This window comes from Heterodontus francisci, chromosome 1 (genome assembly GCF_036365525.1).
Source record: "Heterodontus francisci isolate sHetFra1 chromosome 1, sHetFra1.hap1, whole genome shotgun sequence".
NCBI classification, from domain to species: domain Eukaryota; kingdom Metazoa; phylum Chordata; class Chondrichthyes; order Heterodontiformes; family Heterodontidae; genus Heterodontus; species Heterodontus francisci.
The window spans coordinates 94,881,341-94,900,688 of record NC_090371.1 but is presented as its reverse complement, the minus strand read 5'-3'; the positions used below and the strand labels follow the sequence as shown (position 1 = coordinate 94,900,688).

General features: G+C 43.5%; 1 protein-coding gene across 1 annotated transcript in view; it reads right to left on the bottom strand.

Moving 5' to 3' along the window:
* The window catches only part of LOC137355739 (sodium channel protein 1 brain-like), a 234,690-nt gene that overhangs the window by 134,427 nt on the left and 80,915 nt on the right, over positions 1-19,348 (bottom strand). Inside the window, exons 13-14 of the mRNA XM_068021614.1 lie at positions 5,509-5,676; positions 1,735-1,917 (exon numbers count right to left, since the gene is read on the bottom strand). Of these exons, the coding sequence (XP_067877715.1) occupies positions 1,735-1,917; positions 5,509-5,676 (351 nt within the window). The remainder of the gene's footprint in view (positions 1-1,734; positions 1,918-5,508; positions 5,677-19,348) is intronic.

Below are 19,348 nucleotides of genomic sequence, written 5' to 3'. Positions count from 1 at the left end.
TTACCAATGACAGGAGGGAGATCTTGTGGGTTCAGAGGATATTTTCAGTAGCTAATATAATTAAGAGGAAAATTGTTCTGTTCATTGGCCTGGGTACATTGCTTTCCTTCTAGGTAAGAGAAATCCAGAGTAATAGGTAAGAATAAAACCCCAAAATGTTCAGAAACCCATTGCTCTGATTTCAAGTTGAGGTACTAAAGCCCCTGCCTTGGGGTGAAAGTCATTGGGATCGGGCGTGGGCAGGCTGAGGTAGATGGCAAACCTTCTAGACCTTGGCTATATGAGGCCTGAGAGATTTTAACAGTCTCCTGCCCGACACAGGGGGTAGCAGCTGATGCGGGAGCAGGATTTTGGGAGGCAGGTTAAGATCAGAACCTATGGGAAGACAGCAGGATTAGTGCAGGTAAATCCCACAGCCCAATTTAATTGGCCATGGTTAAAATCCCCCCTTAAAAGTCTACCAAAGTGTAAAACTCAGTCCACTGAATTAAGATGAGGCACAACTAAATTTGACAACTCTTTCAAGAACCTTTGGTACTGGTATATCGTTCAGGTTCACAAAGCCCTGTCCAAGAAACTAGCTGCTCCCCTGACTATTGTAACTGTTCTTGTTAACTGAGTAGTAGGTGATAAATGTGGAGGAAGATTTCCTCTGTGTGCTTCACATTATGCAAAGAGGGAATCTTCCTCATAGTGTTTAGCACAGGAACAGATCAGATTCACGGGAGGGTTGGGTGGGTGGGGGGAGGTCTGGGGGTTGGGGGCAGTAGTTTTAATTTTTGTCACTGGGCACAGAGGGGTGATAGCAAGTCGGCAGCCCCATTTTAGATCTCACCCAATTTTTCAAGATGTTTTACACCTCACCCAAATTTCCTCAAACTAAACAATCTGTCCTGATAGCTCCATACGTGGTTCGATGTTAAATTTTGCTTTGTAACACTCCTGTGAAGTGCTTTGGAATGTTTTATTATATTATGGGCAGCGCAGTGGTTAGCACCGCAGCCTCACAGCTCCAGGGACCCGGGTTCGATTCTGGGTACTGCCTGTGCGGAGTTTGCAAGTTCTCCCTGTGTCTGCATGGGTTTTCACCGGGTGCTCCGGTTTCCTCCCACATCCAAAGACTTGCAGGTGATAGGTAAATTGGCCATTGTAAATTGCCCCTAGTGTAGGGAGGTGATGGTGAATATGGGATTGCTGTAGGGTTAGTATAAATGGGTGGTTGTTGGTTGGCACAGACTCGGTGGGCCGAAGGGCCTGTTTCAGTGCTGTATCTCTAAATAAAAAATAAATTAAAGATGTTATATAGTTACAAGTTGTTGTTGTAGTGGACAAACTCTCTGCCTTTCTAAAGCCACAACAAAGTACTGCTGCTGTGTTGGTTGCAAATCCTCCTCAGACAATAGATCATAATGGACTTATAATACACACTTCTTATTTTAAAACCAATGCAAAGCAAAATATACATTTTGAATATAATCATATGACTAGATCAGAGTAATGAATGCTGAAGAATGGTATGAATATCATTCATGCCACATCTTGCATGGTACTATACCATACATTAACATTTAAAAATCTGATCTACAGTTAGTTGTTGAAAGTATATTTTGCATTGCACTCTATGTTTTTAGCATGTTTTCCTATTCCTTTTAAAAATACTAATTCCTTTAAGAATATCACACTAAGAAACAACAGATTTGATATAGTCTGAAGCCATACATTATGTGTTCTTACCAGAAAGTTTCCAGCTATGTATGTTAGCAAGAACAGTGGAAGACAAAAATACATCTTTGAGCAGCGCATACAGTCATATAATGGTTCTATCCATTCCCCGCATAAAATCCGAAACACCATGATAAAGGAATTGTAAAAGCCTCTGAAATTCCATCTTGGTATTTTATTGCCATCAAATGCCTCCTATAATGTAACATAATGTCAGATGAAAAACATAGGATGATGTAAAACAAAGCAAATGAACAAAAGATGCAGAGCGGGAAACAGTGGAATACTCATTCCACTGAATGAGAAAGATTTGCTATATCCAGTGTGTTGAAGACACAAAATGGGCTATGAACTACCTTATCACCTTAAGAAAATATAGAGCCATTGCTATTTTCCACAGTGTATTCTGTTAACCATTGCTATTAGCCTGGAAATAACTCTTGGTAATACTAGTGGATAAACATAGAGCACATTTATGTAACTTTCCTCCAACCTCTATCTTACTGGAGATGTTTACTCATTTAAAACAAACAAGCAAAAGTCTCTACTACAACAGCAAACATACAAATGTGGTAGGCATTCATCTGCTAAGATCATCAATAGTAATTTCTAGGTTATGATTTTCTTTTAAATGGGGATTTCTACAAGTACTCTTGAGATGATATTGTGGCCTACCTCTCACCAGCACTCGTTACTGCTTTGAAAATGTTCTCTAAGGACATTAAGTGTTAAAATTAAGAAGCGCTTTCTATTTCCAATACTATTTGCTCATAAGAGTCAATGAGCTATTATGAATATTTGATGCTGTGATATAATCATTTTGTTTCTTTCGCACATTTTCAAATTTATTGTCAGTTTTATACAGTCAAATATCCAGTTATTACTCGCTGTCTAAGCTAATACGCAAAGAATGGCCACTTAGCTGACGTACTGGATTTTTACCGACATCTGCGGAACTGTACGCAATAAGAACTAGTAACTTGAAGAGAGAGGAGAGAAAATGAGGGAAAACGTTATATGGGACCCCAAAAATACAGGTGACTAAGTTCGATAACTCCCAAAAATGAGAGCAGGGATCGCAATGCACGATTAACTCGCGTCTGTTGATATGGTGTAAGCAGATTGCCAATTTCATGCTGCCTGCTCATTTCAATGATTGCTGCATCCAGCCAGCGTTACCATGATAAAAACAAGAAATGCTGGAAATGACCCTGGGTCACTGACCTGAAACGTTAACTCTGCTTCTCTCTCCAGATGCTGCCAGACCTGCTGAGTATTTATTTATTTTTATTTAGAGATACAGCACTGAAACAGGCCCTTCAGCCCACCGAGTCTGTGCTGACCAACAACCACCCATTTATACTAACCCTACAGTAATCCCATATTCCCTACCACCTACCTACACTAGGGGCAATTTACAATGGCCAATTTACCTATCAGCTGCAAGTCTTCGGCTGTGGGAGGAAACCGGAGCACCCAGTGAAAACCCACACGATCAAAGGGAGAACTTGCAAACTCCGCACAGGCAGTACCCAGAATCGAACCCAGTTTGCTGGAGCTGTGAGGCTGCGGTGCTAACCACTGCGCCACTGTGCCACCCCTAAATTTCCAGCATTTCTTGTTTTTATTTCAGATTTCCAGCAACCGCAGTATTTTGCTTTTATTTTAGCGTTACTATGATGTTGATTGGCTGTACGTATCAGCAGGGGCCAAAATCATGATGACCAGTACCACTTAAAGTTAGCCTGTATTGCTTAAAGATAGTCTCCACATGGCTTAAGGGGGAGGTGCATTGTGGCTACAGTAGGTGCTGACAGTCATGCAGGAAGTGACTCTGACCTAGGAAACATTGATGAATGGAACAACATGGCTCCAAGGGTTTTGGATGTTGCAATGGATGTCTTGGTGGGGGAGGTGAAAGGAGGAGATCCATCCTGCACATCCAGGGGCCAGAGGCCCTCCAGACAAATGTTCAGAAGACAGTGGGAGCAGATAGCTATGGAGGTCGATGCCAGGAATCAAGCGCCAAGAATCCAGATGCAAGAAGTTCGATGAACTCATGCAAGTAGTCAAGGTCAGTGAATGCATCTTCAAATGCCTTACCAAATGCACCTTTAGCCTCAGACACTGCTCAATTCATCATATCCCTACCACTCACCTATCAACAATGAATCTCACCTTCAGACACTTAGGACTGCTGGAAGCCTCACACCCATACCTCACAGGTTGCTGAGGCTATGGCCAGGGGCAGGACTGAAATCATCAAAGATTCCCTGAAAGTGGCAACACAGGTAGACAGGGTGGTGAAGAAGGCGTATGGCATGCTTGCCTTCATCAGCCGAGGCATTGAGTACAAGAGTTGGGATGTCATGTTACAGTTGTACATAACGTTGGTTAGGCCGCATTTGGAGTACTGCGTGCAGTTCTGGTCGCCTCACTACGGCTAGAGAGGGTAGAGAAAAGATTCACAAGGATGTTGCCTGGTTTGGAGGGATTGAGTTATAAAGAGAGATTGGAAAGGCTGGGTCCGTTTTCCCTGGAGCGAAGGAGGCTGAGAGGGGACATGATAGAGGCATATAAAATTATGAGAGGCATAGATAGGGTAGATAGCCAGAGTCAGTTTCCCATGGTAGGGGTGACTAAAACTAAAGGGCATAGATTTAAGGTGAGAGGGAGGAGATTTAAAGGGGATCAAACGGGTAAATTTTTCACACAAAGAATAGTGGGTATCTGGAATGAGCTGCCTGAGGAGGTGGTGGAGGCAGGAACAGTAGCAACATCTAAGAGGCATCTAGACAGGTACTTGAGTGAGCAAGGCATAGAGGGATATGGAATTAATGCAGGCAGGTGGGATTAGTATAGATAGGCATTATGGTTGGCATGGACGCGGTGGGCCGAAGGGCCTGTTTCTCTGCTGTACGACTCTATGACTCTATCTATGATGGTATCATTATAGAATATCCTCCTTCTTATGTCCCACCTCCCCTCATCCACACTCTCTTCTGATTTATAAGCTGCAGATGGTGTAAGCATGCATCTTTTTCTTCCCACCTTGCTCCTCCACCCCTGCCACTTCCCCTCCCTATTTCTGCAGCACAACCCCACCCTCATGCCCTTCTCCTTTCAGATATTCAAAAAGTGTAACCTGGCCTGGCAGTAGAGGAACAGCAAAAAGATGAAGATGCACCATCACTCGATTTCACACTCGCAGCCACCAGGTTCTGACACTGTGCCTAATTTACAGGATAGTAATGAGGCAGCATCTGCGTGTGGTAAGACACCGGGCATGAGTAGCCTGCAGCCAGAGCAATGGGCAAAGATAGATACCTTGATCATATCATCCTTCAATCTTCTATACTCAAGGGAATACAAGCCAAGTTTATATGAGCTGTCTTCATAATTTAACCCTGTAAGCTTCGGTATCATTCAGAAAGACCTACTATCATATTTCCTCTTCCTCCTCCTCCTCCATCATGCTCCAGACTTTGACAAATACTACCTCCTGCAACTCATTAACTAACCCCGATTGAGTATATCTGTGTTGGAGTGGCATCATGTGGTTTTCACTTGAGGATTTTTTAATGAGGCCAGCTCTCTGCACCACATGGAGCATTTCTAGAGCAGTATATATCACAAAATTACATTATTTTAATCCATTTTTAATTAAAGCTTGGATAAATTTGTAAGCATGTAATAACGGAATAGATATATTTATACTGTCAGAATCAGAGTGATTACCTAGTTTAACAACCAACCAAAATAAGTAAGACTTTGTAATATACTTACTTTATTTTCATAGTCATGCCCAACAAGCTGCATTCCTATGACAGTGAAGATATAAATGACGATGATGACTATAAGTGTTAGATTTCCCATCTCTTTCAATGATTTGAATATGATGTTGATCAATATGTTTAGTGTTTTCCAGTTCTTTGCTAGTTTGAAGACTCTAAGCTGTTATTGAAAGAAAGCAACCATTTAAAACACTTTGAATTTTGAGAGGTTTCACAATTTAACAAGAAGAACAATTGATAACATTAGAATTTTTTTCTATCTTCATCTGATTCTTCTAAATAAATACTTCAGAATCTTCATAGCTTTCAATAAACAATGGGATGAACTGAAAACTTGCCTAGGGCATGTCATGCATGTTACATTTCAATGTTAAGCTTTCAAAATGCAATACAAATGACATCCCCATTGAGAAGATCACCATCTTTGAGTATGTTCATAATTTACATTTCTAAAGATTTGTCTATATTACATCCAAGGGGCTCAATTTTAACTCCCACCATTCAGCGTAAAAAGTTGTAGTTTCAAAATTTCCAAATTTACCTCCTTAATTAGGTTCCTGATCTACATGTCGCTATCTTGTGTAGGGCCTTGAGAGGTTGCAGCCTGGCACAGAAGGCAAATTTGGGTACTATAATGTACATTGCAACCTGATCTAATTTTTAGGTACCAATGGGTGGAGCATGCGGCATGTGCTGTCATGCCTTGGTGGTGCGTGTTGAGTGGCCTAACCAGTCGTCCTTAAGTACACTTCTGCAGGCTATACGGAAAAGCTAATTAAAAAATACTTTACTGGGGTCAGAAGGAGCATGTGTTCCTTCTGGCCGCTCTAAAATCTATGGGGTTAAATTGGATAATCCTTGAAAACAGTCGCAAGGATCATGATGCACAATTAACCTGCACCACTGTGATGCAGGTAGGACGTCAAATTCATGCTCCCTGCACTCTTCATTGGCAGCGCACCTCAGCAGGGGGCCTAATCTCGCGAGTACCTTGCAGTACTTAAAGCCAGCCTGCAGCTCTTAAAGGAGAGTTCATTGTGGCTGGATTGGGTACTAAGAATATTTTCAAAAGTGTGCTGTGCAGATTCAACAATGGCTGATCATGGTAGTGAGTGTGCACCAAGATTTTCAGACACTGCACTGGAGGTTTTGGTGGAAAAGCTGAAATGGAGGAGAGATGTCCTGTATCCTCAGGGCGGGCAGAAGGCTTTCCAGACATATGCTGAAGAGGCAGCAGGAAGAGATAGTGGCAGAGGTCAATGCTGTAAAAACCTGGATGCAGTGCAGGAAGAAGTTTCAAGATCTCACATGAGTTGTCAAGGTGTTTATCTTCAAATGCCATATTCTACCAAATGCACCACTAGCCTCATCCACTGTTCCTCTTTCTTCCAGAAGAAGGTGGCACATAACAGTAGGTAGCAGCAAGGAACTGAAGGGGAAGAAGCATGCCTGCATGTTTAACCCCCTTGAAGGAAGCAGTGCTGGCCATCATGAGAATGGACGTCACTGAGGCCATGGTCACTAGCATGGCTGGAGAGATCCATGAGGAGGGTATCTGGATACTTAATCTTCTTTCTCTCTTCCACTTCTCCTTCATCCCATAATTGTTTCTGATTCGCAAGCTGCAGATGTGTAAGCATGCATTAATTACTTTCTCCTCTCCCCTCACCACAACCCAACCATTGCTTCTTTTTCATTTCAGATGCTCAAGAACTGGAGCGTTCCCAGTCAATGAAAAGGAAGAAGACAGTATTTTAGAGTATAGGATAGAGGAGGGATCTGCACATGATAAGACACCAGACACAACTGTGTAGGAGTCGGGGGGGTGGAGGGGGGGGGCGGAGCGGGGGGGTGGAGCGGGGGGGTGGGGGGGAAAGGATAGCGCAGGTGCAAGCTTGCCAGAAGGGGCGGTCGCACATCAGTTGTGCTGTAGAGGACTCAGATGAGCACTTTGATCAGCCAGGTTACAGAAGAAGGCTGGTGGGTGTACACACCCAAATGCTTGGTATGGTGGGAAAACTGCTAGAAATATTGCTTTAATGTCAAAGAGCATGTAGGAGTCCAGCACCAACTTGGCACTTTCCAACATGGAATGGGTGGTCACCCCCATCAGCACAACTGTTGAACCCAGTATAATGCAGCATCTGATAGCCAATGTCTCAACTTCTATTGCACCACTAGCAGTTTCCACCAAAAGTCTGAGTGCTGCAGTGAAAGCTCAAGCTTCTATAATGCAAAACCAGACTGCTGTCATCATGGCTGCAGGTATATTTGTTCAAATGGGCTTCCAGTTTGTCATAGCAGCAATGTGTTTTCCAACAGATTACTAGGATTGCTGAGGCGCCGACCCAGGAGAGTGACAGTGGCTCCATGGAGTGAGAACCTGCTGTTCTTTCTGAGGAGTACAGCATTCATGCTCCCACCCCTGCCACTCCACCATTTCCCTTGATGTTGCCTGTCAGCCCAGATTGCTGCAGCTCAGCCTGAAATGGTGCTGTCTGAATCCAGCGCTTCTAGGCCCAGGGCTGCTCAAGGTCGCCCTCCAAGGCCATCTACAGTTTTCTCTGCTGACGCTCAGCAGCCTTCCACCAACCATGCTGTAGTCACTGGTGTTACGACCAGATGAGAAAGAGGCCGAGGGTTCCCTTTCAGCCTTCACTTGGTATGACTGTAACAAGGATTTATTTTTAAACATACTGTGTTTTAGCTCCCCCTTGGTGAATCCTTGTTCACCGCTTTCCAATTATAAGGTAAAGAAATGAGCACAAACAGGCTTTCTTAGGTTTAAAGAAGAAAGGCGAAGTTTTATTAAATTTAAACTTAAACTCTAGTTCAGTTAACGCTACGGATACACAAGCACCCTCGCTAGCATGCATATGCGATACACACATGCAGATAGATTCAGAAAGAGAAGAAAAATAAACTGGAAAAGTTTGAGGCAATCTCTGAAGAGGGTTTTTTGTTACTGTGCTTCAAACTCGCTGTAGTCCTTGATTGTAGGTAGATCTTACTTTTCATTGAGATCCAGTATTCTTTTTAAACCTTGTTCACTGTAGGAGACTTTTCTCTCTTGGGGTTCATATGTCTTCATGAGAAAGAGATGGGAGCAGACAGGCAGATAGGAGGTCTTCTTCAGTACAGGATCAAAGAGCTTTTTGCCAGTTCAAACACTGTCTCTACAACTTAAAACTCCTCAAGTTGGCCAGCAGGGTGGTCACATGACTGAATTGTTTGACCAGGTCTGGTCTGTGTATTGTATGGGAGCAGGGGATAGCTCCTTTGTTCCAACACTGTCTGCTAATATGCAAAAATGTCTTTCCGGCCAGGGGCCTGGCAATTCCTTGTAACAGGCCTTATCTTCTTCCCAGTAACAATTTGAAATTTAATGTCCACATGGCGAAATTAATGTACCTCATTCTTGGCAGGTGGGGGCCTGCGTGACATTGGGGTAGCACCTCATAGCAGTATTAGGAGAGGCAAAAGCACCTAGAAGAGGCACTAAAAGAATACACCAAGGGTGATTAGTTTATCTTTGTATGCATTATGTCATGATTTAATTTATAAATTTAGATTGGAATACGTATTTTGTGTTGGCTTTTATTTTTATGGGAAAGAAGACAATGTGATCGTCAGTAACACAGGAAAGGTACGGAGAATGGGGAATTGTGTTTGAGGTTACTGGTATCACTCATGAATAATTTGATCATGTGGAGCCTGGGCAGAAAGGAGCTAGCTACATTTCAGCCTCCCTTTCTCTTCATGTTTCTCAATTTACTTCTTCTCCACTTCCTCATGCTCCACTTTCTCCTCCTGCTACTCAGCTTCTTGTCTGATAGGTGATGGCAAGGAATGCTCCCTCATAATAACAAGGTTTTACAGCATGCAGACAACACTACAAATCTTGAGCTGAGTACTGCAGGGCACCTTCAGAACAATCTAGGCAGTAGCATTGAGGACCCCAATGGTGCACTCTATAATCCTTGTGGCAGCCTGGCTTTCATTGTATGCCGGCTGTGCTTGTGTGTGTGGGTTCCAGACTGGAGTCATGAACCTTGACATGTGGATAACCCTTGTCGCCCAGTAGCCACCCTTTTATTTACCGTGGTGGTTCAAATGCAGCTGGCACAGAGGACTGCCACAGAATGCTGGATGCTGGAGAGTGACCTGCATGATATGTAGCCTGTGGTCACACACCAGTTGCATGTTGAGAGAGTAGAATCCCTTTTGGATCAGGAGAATTGCAGAGTTGACAGGGTGCCGTTGACTGCACCATGAGGAAACCTGAATTTGGAGCAAACCCTTGTGTCTGGCAAGAGGGAATGAGACAAAGCTGTCTCTCTTTGTATAGAGAGCCTCCTTATGCAGCAATTCACTGAAAACTGTGTGATGTTGTTTGCATCTCCAGCAGCAGCCTGGAACGAGCCAGAAGCATAAAAGTTCAGAGCCACAGTCACCTTGACAGCCATAGGCAATGTGGTCTGATGTTGGAGTTATGGCTGCAGCAGTTGCCAGATTAGTCACATCATTTTATTGAATTGCAGATGTCTCAAGCATTGGTCATCACTAAAGTTCAGGAAGGAGAATTACTCCCTTATCACTCTCTGAAGACTTGGCTTCCTGCTGAGAGCCTTTCTCCCCCTCCTCCCCACCTCTTCTAACAGCATGTCCTGCTCTGCGTGACTTCCCTTTATTCTCCCTGTCATGCTCAATTAAACAGGAAGGCCTAGAAGGCCACCCATATCTGCAAGTAACTGGTTTCCACACAAGCCGTTAAGATTCCCCTAGCGGAAAGGTCAATTACTAGGGTGGCACAGATTTAAGGTGATTGGTAGAAGGATTAGAGGGGACATGAGGAAAAGTGTTTTCATGCAGAGGGTGGTGGGTGTCTGCAATTCACTGCCAGGAATGATGGTGGAGGCAGAAACCCTCAATCTTTTTAAACGGTACCTGGACGTGCACCTGAAGTACTTTACAAAGGCATTGAAAAGTTCCCAAAACAAAGAATTGCACTAACAGCCAGTAGAAATAATCAACCTACTAACCTGTAAGTAGTTTTAAGATCCTTTTAAATAGCACTGTTAGGGAATGGTGGGGGTGGGGCGGGTGTCCTTCATGCCATTTAATGCCATGTTCAGCTGTGTGGAGTTAAGAGGGCATAGGGTGGAGCGTGGAGCTCCAAAAGGCATTGCTGGCATCAAATCAGCATTGTACACTGATTGACATCATGCTGTGCATGGTTCCAGCAGTTGTTAGGTGTGTGCGTGCAAACCCTTTTACAAATATGGCATCCGGCACACTTCACAGCGTAAGTGTATGTGTATATCACAGATGCCATTTTCGAAGTTTAGGAGGCCTCATAACACCCAAGAAGTGGATGCTACTGAACCCACATAAAGAGTGAATATATCTGTTAAGGTGAGGTGTCATTCAACTCTTTGTAAATCTATGCTGCTACTATGAGGTTTTTGAAGAGCAACACTTAACAAGCAATAGCACCTGTTTCTCTGATGCAGCAGTAGAGATGTTTACAGAGCAAGTCCTAGCAACTACAGGCCAGTTAGTTTAACATCAGTGGTGGGTAAGGTTTTAGAAACAATAATCAGGGAAAAAATCAACAGGCAGTTGGAGAGGTTCGAGTTAACTAAGGATAGCCAGTACGGATTTGTAAAAGGCAGATCATGCTTGACTAATCTAATTGAATTTTTTGATGAAGTAACTGAGAAGGTTGATGAAGGGAATGTGGTGGATTCTATGGATTTTAATAAAGCATTTGATAAAGTACCACATAAAAGGCTGGTTAACAAAATAAAGGCTCATGGAATAGGAGGGTCAGTGTCCAATTTGATAACAAAAAATTGGCTTAAGGACAGAAAACAGCGAGTTGTGATAAATGGCTGTTTTTCAGACTAGAGGATGGTGTTCCCCAAGGGTTTGTGCTAGGACCATTGATTTTTTTGCTATATATAAATGACTTGGATCTTGGAATACAGAGTAGAATTTGAAAATTTGCCGATGATACCAAACTTGGAGAAGTGACAAACAGTGAGGATGATACGAGCTGCCTGCACCAGGACATAGAGAGGCTAACAGAATGGGCAGACAAGTGGCAGATGGAATTTAATAGAGAGAAGTATGAAGTGATGCATTTTGGCAGAAGGTATAGGGTATATTTGGCCTAACCATCAGCCTCAAGAAAACGAACATCATGGGGCAGGATGTCAGAAATGCTCCATCCATCAATATTGGCGACCACGCTCTGGAAGTGGTTCAAGAGTTCACCTACCTAGGCTCAACTATCACCAGTAACCTGTCTCTAGATGCAGAAATCAACAAGCGCATGGGTAAGGCTTCCACTGCTATGTTCAGACTGGCCAAGAGAGTGTGGGAAAATGGCGCACTGACACGGAACACAAAAGTCCGAGTGTATCAGGCCTGTGTCCTCAGTACCTTGCTCTACGGCAGCGAGGCCTGGACAACGTATGCCAGCCAAGAGCGACGTCTCAATTCATTCCATCTTCGCTGCCTTCGGAGAATACTTGGCATCAGGTGGCAGGACTATATCTCCAACACAGAAGTCCTTGAAGCGGCCAACATCCCCAGCTTATACACACTACTGAGTCAGCGGCGCTTGAGATGGCTTGGCCATGTGAGCCGCATGGAAGATGGCAGGATCCCCAAAGACACATTGTACAGCGAGCTCGCCACTGGTATCAGACCCACCGGCCGTCCATGTCTCCGTTATAAAGACGTCTGCAAACGCGACATGAAATCGTGTGACATTGATCACAAGTCGTGGGAGTCAGTTGCCAGCATTCGCCAGAGCTGGCGGGCAGCCATAAAGACAGGGCTAAATTGTGGCGAGTCGAAGAGACTTAGTAGTTGGCAGGAAAAAAGACAGAGGCGCAAGGGGAGAGCCAACTGTGCAACAGCCCCAACAAACAAATTTCTCTGCAGCACCTGTGGAAGAGCCTGTCACTCCAGAATTGGCCTTTATAGCCACTCCAGGCGCTGCTTCACAAACCACTGACCACCTCCAGGCGCGTATCCATTGTCTCTCGAGATAAGGAGGCCCAAAAGAATAGGGATAGGCAATATAGACTTAATGGTGCTGTTCTAAAGAATATGCAAGAACAGAGGGACCTGGGTGAGCATGTGCATTGATCTTTAAAGATGGCAGGACATATTAGGAGAGTGGCTCGCAAAGTATATGAGATCTTGGGCTTCATAAATAGCGGCATAGAGTACAAAAGCAGGGAAGTTATGCTGAACCTTTATAAAGCTCTGGTTAGGCCCCAATTAGAGTATTGCATCCAATTCTAATCACTACACTTTAGGAAGGATATGAGAGGGTGCAGAGGGGATTTACTGCAATGGTTCCAGGGATGAGGGATTTTAGTTACAAGGTTATGTTGGAAAAGCTGGGCATGTTCTCCCTGGAGCACAGGAGATTGAGGGAAGATTTGATAGAGGTGTACAAGATTATGATAGGCTTAGATAAGTTAGACAAGGAAAAACTGTTTCCATTAACAGATGATACAAGGACTAGGGGACACAGATTGGGCAAGAGATGCAAGGGGAATGTGAGGAAGAACTTGTTATGCAGCGAGTGGTAATGACCTGGAACTCGCTGCCCAAAAGAGTGGTGGAAGTGGAGACAATCAGTGACTTCAAAAGGAAATTGGATGGGCACTTGAAGGAAATAACTTTCAGGGTTACGGGGATACAGAGGGGGAGTAGGACTGACTGGATTCCTCTGCGGAGAGCCGGCATGAACTCAATGGGCCGAATGGCCTCCTATACCGTAAATGACTCGATGACGAAGTGAGGGCAGGCAGGTCCTTGCATGGCAGCAGTGTGTCTAAACAGACATTGCAGCAATCGACTTTGGAATGCAGGAGGAAGCATTGAAGGCAATAATTCAGTTGAGACACTCCATACCCCTTCTATCCTTAGATTTAAAATCCATAATTAAAATACTGTAACATCCCAAAAGCACTTATTTATGATGCGACAAGATGATGAATGAAGTAATTGAAAATCTGGGAAACATACATAGGTGGGAAACAGTTGTGAATGCAAATCAACATCCCTTGCTCAGAACTATTTCTACTCTGTTCATGTTGGTACAAACAGTGGTCACAATTGTAATAATAGCCATCCTCTGTTACTTGAGAAATCTTACCTCAAGACTGCCGAATCGCACTGAATTGAGCTGGAATCCAGCTCTTCTGTCTAAAAGAAAGTAATAATCAATGAAAAGTAGTGAGGGATCAATATATTGTCATATATTTCACCCTCAAATCAGGGAGTTGTGAGCAGGTTCAGGTAGCTAGATTTTAGCTTAGCTTGACCATTTTCAAACTGTATTTTCTGTAATAACTATCAAGGTCAAGTAAGCCAACTTAATACTAACACTTGACCAAAAATGTCATTTTTGTGTCTTTTGTCAGCAAATGTATTAATCAAATTAATGCATTAAGTAGTAACCCATCAAGAAACAATGATTCCAAAGCAATGGACCTTGATTGAGTTTAGATTTTTTTAGATTTAGAGATACAGCACTGAAACAGGCCCTTTGGCCCACCGAGTCTGTGCCGACCATTAACCACCCATTTATACTAATCCTACACCAATCCCATATTCCTACCACATCCTCACCTGTCCCTATACTACCACCTACCTATACTAGTGACAATTTATAATGGTCAATTCACCTATCAACCTGCAAGTCTTTCGGCTGTGGGAGGAAACCGGAGCACCCGGAGGAAACCCACGCAGACACAGGGAGAACTTGCAAACTCCACACAGGCAGTACCCAGAATTGAACCCGGGTCGCTGGAGCTGTGAGGCTGCGGTGCTAACCACTGCGCAGTTGTAATTAATGAATTAATAATCATGCTAGAAAGAATGGGCTTTGATTTAAAAGTATGGCGTTTAAAAACTTGGTCTTGAGCTTGTAAGAAACTTCAGTGTCAGGATTTTGTAAGTCACTGTAACACAAAGTCAGCAGAAAAAGTATTGTGACCTTGATAACATTCAATAACTTGGCTATAAAAGAATTAATTTCTGTACAACTTCATACTGTCCAAGGAGATAACAACAGTAATGAATAAAACTCTTCACAGGTTTTTATCTCAATTATTGGGAAAATGTTTTATCGATTGCGCCCCAATTAGAGTAGGGTTGTACTGACATCACATGGCCTGGACCAACCATCGGGCAAACTACAAGGTTGTCTGATGGACAAAAAGGGTATAAAAGAACAGCTATTGAACATGAGAAGCAGCATGAAAAATCCAGAGGAAGAAAGAGAATCTTCTGTCAACAGAACACAGCAAGAGGAAGAGAGACCACAAAACACAATTACTCGGAGGGCTACCGCCAAGGTTCTGAGGAACAGACTGTGACTATTGTCTTTGTTAAGTATTACTACTTTGCACTGAATATAAACTACTTAATAAATCTGCTATACTTATAACCAACATATACCTGTACCTGTAGTGGTTTTTTGCAGTCATGGCCAAGTCATCCTTATTGGATTAAATTGAATCCTGAAAGTAGCAGGAAAGCTACATGACTACCGCACTTCCACCCCCTTCACCCCAGTACTCCAAATACTTCCCTCCCCTAATCTATGTGCTTCTCCACCAATCAAAGGGGACACCAGACCAACTTTGCTTCTCATTCGAATCACATACACACACACCTGCTGCTACTGCCCTCGCAACTGGCACAGCAGCATTCTGTTTTTTCCTGGTAGAACTCCTATGCTGACTGTTTTCATATTTCACATTGGAGGCACTTTCCATCACATAACCACCTCCCACTCTCAGGCTTGCTGCCTCTTGCTTGTAGCATACACAATATATGAAGCTGCTTTGTACATCTGCATAACCCTTTATAATTAATGACATACTAACTTACCCTCTCTTTCTGCAGGAAAAACTAGCACACACCAATTGGGAAAGGACTCCAGCACCCAGCACAAAGGAAGGTGGTTGTGATTGTTGGAAGCCAATCATCTCAGCCCCAGGATATCACTGCAGGAGTTCCTCAGGGTAGTGCCCTAGGCCTAACTATCTTCTGCTGCTTCATCAATGACCAAAATCCGTCAGAGGCAAAAGTTTCTGTGGTGAGTGGCTCACCTCCTGACTCCTCAAAGCCTCTCTACCACGTGCAAGGCATGAGTGTGATGGAATACCTTTCACTGGCTGGATGGGTGCATTCAAGAAACTCAACACTATCCAGGAAAAAGCAAACTATTTGATTGACATTTCATCTATCACCTTAATCATCCACTCCCACCACCACCCCTCAGACAGCAATAGAGGCTGGTTCATTGTATATATTCAAGGCTGAGTTAGATAGATACTTGATAGTCAAGGGAGTCAAGTGTTATGGGGGCAGACAGGAAAGTGGAGTTGAGGCCACATTCAGATCAGCCATGATCTTATCAAATGGCGGAGCAAGCTCAAGGGGCCGAATGGACTACTCCTGCTCCTAATTCATATGTTCATATGTTTACTGCCTACTACAACTAAGAGAAACCTATCTGCAGGAACTCAGCAAGGCTCCTTCAATCGCACCTCCCAAACCTGCAACCTTCACCACCTAGGTGGACAAGAGCAGCAGATGGATGGAAACACCATCACTTCTAAGTTCCTTCCAAGTCACTTATCATCCTGAGTGGACATATATCAGCTTTCCTTCATTGTTGCTGGTGTCAAAATATTGGAATGCTCTACCTGACAGCATTATGGGAGCAACTTCAGCACACTGACTACAAAAGTTCAAAAAGAAGGTCCACCACCATATTCTCAAGGGCAATGGGAAATAGGCAATAAATGCTGGCTTTGCCAGTGATGCCCATATTCAAAAATGAAAGGAAAAAATGTCTATCCTGGTCCTTATCCAAAAAGAGTGTTGGTGAAGTTGAGGCTGGAAGCCATACTCAATAGGGTGTCTGCCCTCCTGAAGAAGCATAGGAAACTCGTTTCATCCATCCCAAACACTAGCACAGAAATCAGCACCCTGAAAGTGAGTTAAAGGGGTTTGACATGGTGAATCACACAGTACGTTAATAGGAGAGGGGTGAGTGAAAAGGAAGTCCAGGTGATGCATGTCAGAGGGCATGCTTAGTTCATAACTCTGCTAAGGAGGCTAGAGATGCACCACCCCAGGAGCCCAGCCTACAAAATAAAACTGCTGCATTATTTCTGAAATAATGGAGGAGCATGCTTCTACCTTGTGTGGCTTTCTGTCACAGAGTATCAATACTTTGCAGTCTACTTTGCATGTGGTCAACTCTGTGGATACTATAGTCGGGCCCTCACAACAGGAGATGTGTCACAGCTCTTGCAGCTTTCATAGATCCTCAAACTGGTGTCATTCGGGCTCTGAGTTTCATCAACTTCAACACCTTCAAAATGCTTGGGAAACACACTGATAGGGCCTTTACTCACCTCACAGATCTGGTACAGTCTGCTCACCTTCATGTCAATGGGCATGATAAGTCACAGTCCCATGGGACTGGCAAAGGCACAATGGATTGTGTTATGGTCCTGTAGTTTTTTTTTCTTTTCCGGGAAGTATGCGGTGTGCCTTTAAGGCTTTAAAAGGATCAGTACTGCTTTAAGGCAACAAGCTCCAGGGACTGTGATTCAAAGAGAGCATTCTGGTTGCCCCGGGATACAGCCATTCGGGAAACAAGGACAAAGATACAATGTTGCCGATTTCTTTTTGAAACCTAGCTAAAGACTGGCTTTTGACACAGACAGACAGCTGGACCAGTATGAACCTAACAGAGTTCTCCGATAGTTTAAACTGAAGGAAGGTGAATTTTAGATTGATCACTTTTGCACCCCTCAAAAATTCTAAAGCCAAATTGATTCATTAAAAAGTGTTTGCAAGTTGTTAATTGCTGAATTCATCTCTGGAGAAGAAAAGCATCACAAGCATCACTTCAACTGCTGAACTAGACTACGAACTGATCTACTGTTGAAGAATCTTTTTTCTACCCCCTCCGCCCCCCCCCACCCCCATCGGATGGCTGTGAGAACTTCAAGCAACCTTGGACTGTTTCACATTGGAAGATTTCACTTCGGCAGGAGCATAAATCTGCAAGGACACTTTTTTTCTATTTTAAATGTTGTTTATATCTTAGTAGTGTTTAAGAACTTAGTTTTTCTAACTAAACAGTTAATTTGTTGATCTAAATACACCTGGTTTGGTTAGCCTCATTCAGGGGTTGGTGGATGGTCAACTTGGCTGTGGTTTTCTTTAATTTGGAAAGTTTAAAGTGATAATGTTGGGAGATCTATGGAGTAACAGGACTGATTTGACAGTGCATTGCTCCCACCGCAATCAGAATTATATATTTTGATTGGGGGCTTTGTCTTGAGTGGTCGGTATAAACAATTGGCACATGTTGCTCTTCCCTCAAGCTGAACAACACTATGGGCTAACACATGGGTGAAAATAGTATGTTATAGACATTGTTAGTGAGTAAAAAAGATTACAGCTTTTGGCTACAGTGTTGTTCCATAACAGTACAGAATCGGCATTGTCAGACGTTATGCATATCAATATTGGTCAGAGGTTGGAAGTTCTTTATTAAAGGTAGAGGGGCTGGTAGGGATGATATTGAGAACCATTAATGTGAGGGTGGACGGGTGGGGTAGGGGGGGGAAGGAGCAGACAGCTGACACATTGGTCAAGTAACTGCTGGTGGAAATCTCTGCAGGCTGGTGCTATCGCCCTTTTACTGGAGTTTAGAAGAATGAGAGGTGGTCTAATTGAAACATATAAAATTCCTAAGGGGTAGATACTGAGAAAATGTTTCCCTTAGAAGGGGAATCTAGAGCACGGGGTCAGTCTCAGAATAAGGGCTGGGCATTTAGGACTGAGGTGAGGAGAAATTTCTTCACTAAAAGGGTTGTGAATCTTTGGAGTTCTATACCCCAGAGAGCTGTGGATGCTCAGTTGTTGAGGTCGACAGATTTTTTGGTACTAAGGGAAATAAGAGATATGTGAATAGTGTGGGAATATGGAGTTGAGGTAGAAGATCAGCAACAATCTTGTTGAATGGTGGAGCAGGCTCAAGGGTCAAATGGTCTACTCCAGCTCTTATTTCTTATGTTCCATCATCGCTGACGTTGGAATCTTCCTCATCAGATTGTAGGAGGTCTTCTTGGTGCAGGCTCTATGTGCTGTCTCCATTGCATGGCAAAGTTGTACAGAATGTATCTCACGACATCAATCTGAGAGCCTCTCTGTGGTTTGCATGGTAGAAAACTTCCAGACCTGTCCAGCCAGTGAAAGCTTGGTTTGTGCAGGCCAGTGGTGTCCTTGATGATGGCTGTAGTGATCTCATGGTCCAGGTTGTATCTACCTTCAGCAGGGAAGAATGGGTTTTGGGAAGGTGGTGGTGTAGCAGTACTGTCACTGCACTAGTAATTCAGAGTCCAGGCTAATGCTCTGTGAGCAAGGCTTTGAATCCACCACGGCAGATGGTGAAATCTGAATTCAGTTCATAAATCTAGAATTAAAAAGCTAATCTAATGATGACCATGAAACCATTGTTGATGTTGTAAAAACCCATCTGGTTCACTAATGCCCTTTAGGGAAGGAAATTTGGCCTACATGTGACTCCAGACCCACAGTAACGTGGTTAACTGCCCCCTGAAATGGCTTAGCAAGCCACTCAGTTATCAAGTGCAATTAAGGATGGGCAACAAATGCTGGTCTTGCCAGTGACGCCCATATCCCAAGAAATAATTTTAAAAAGTGTTGTGACCAGGTCCTTGTCCCCAAGCAGCCAGCCTCTGACTTGC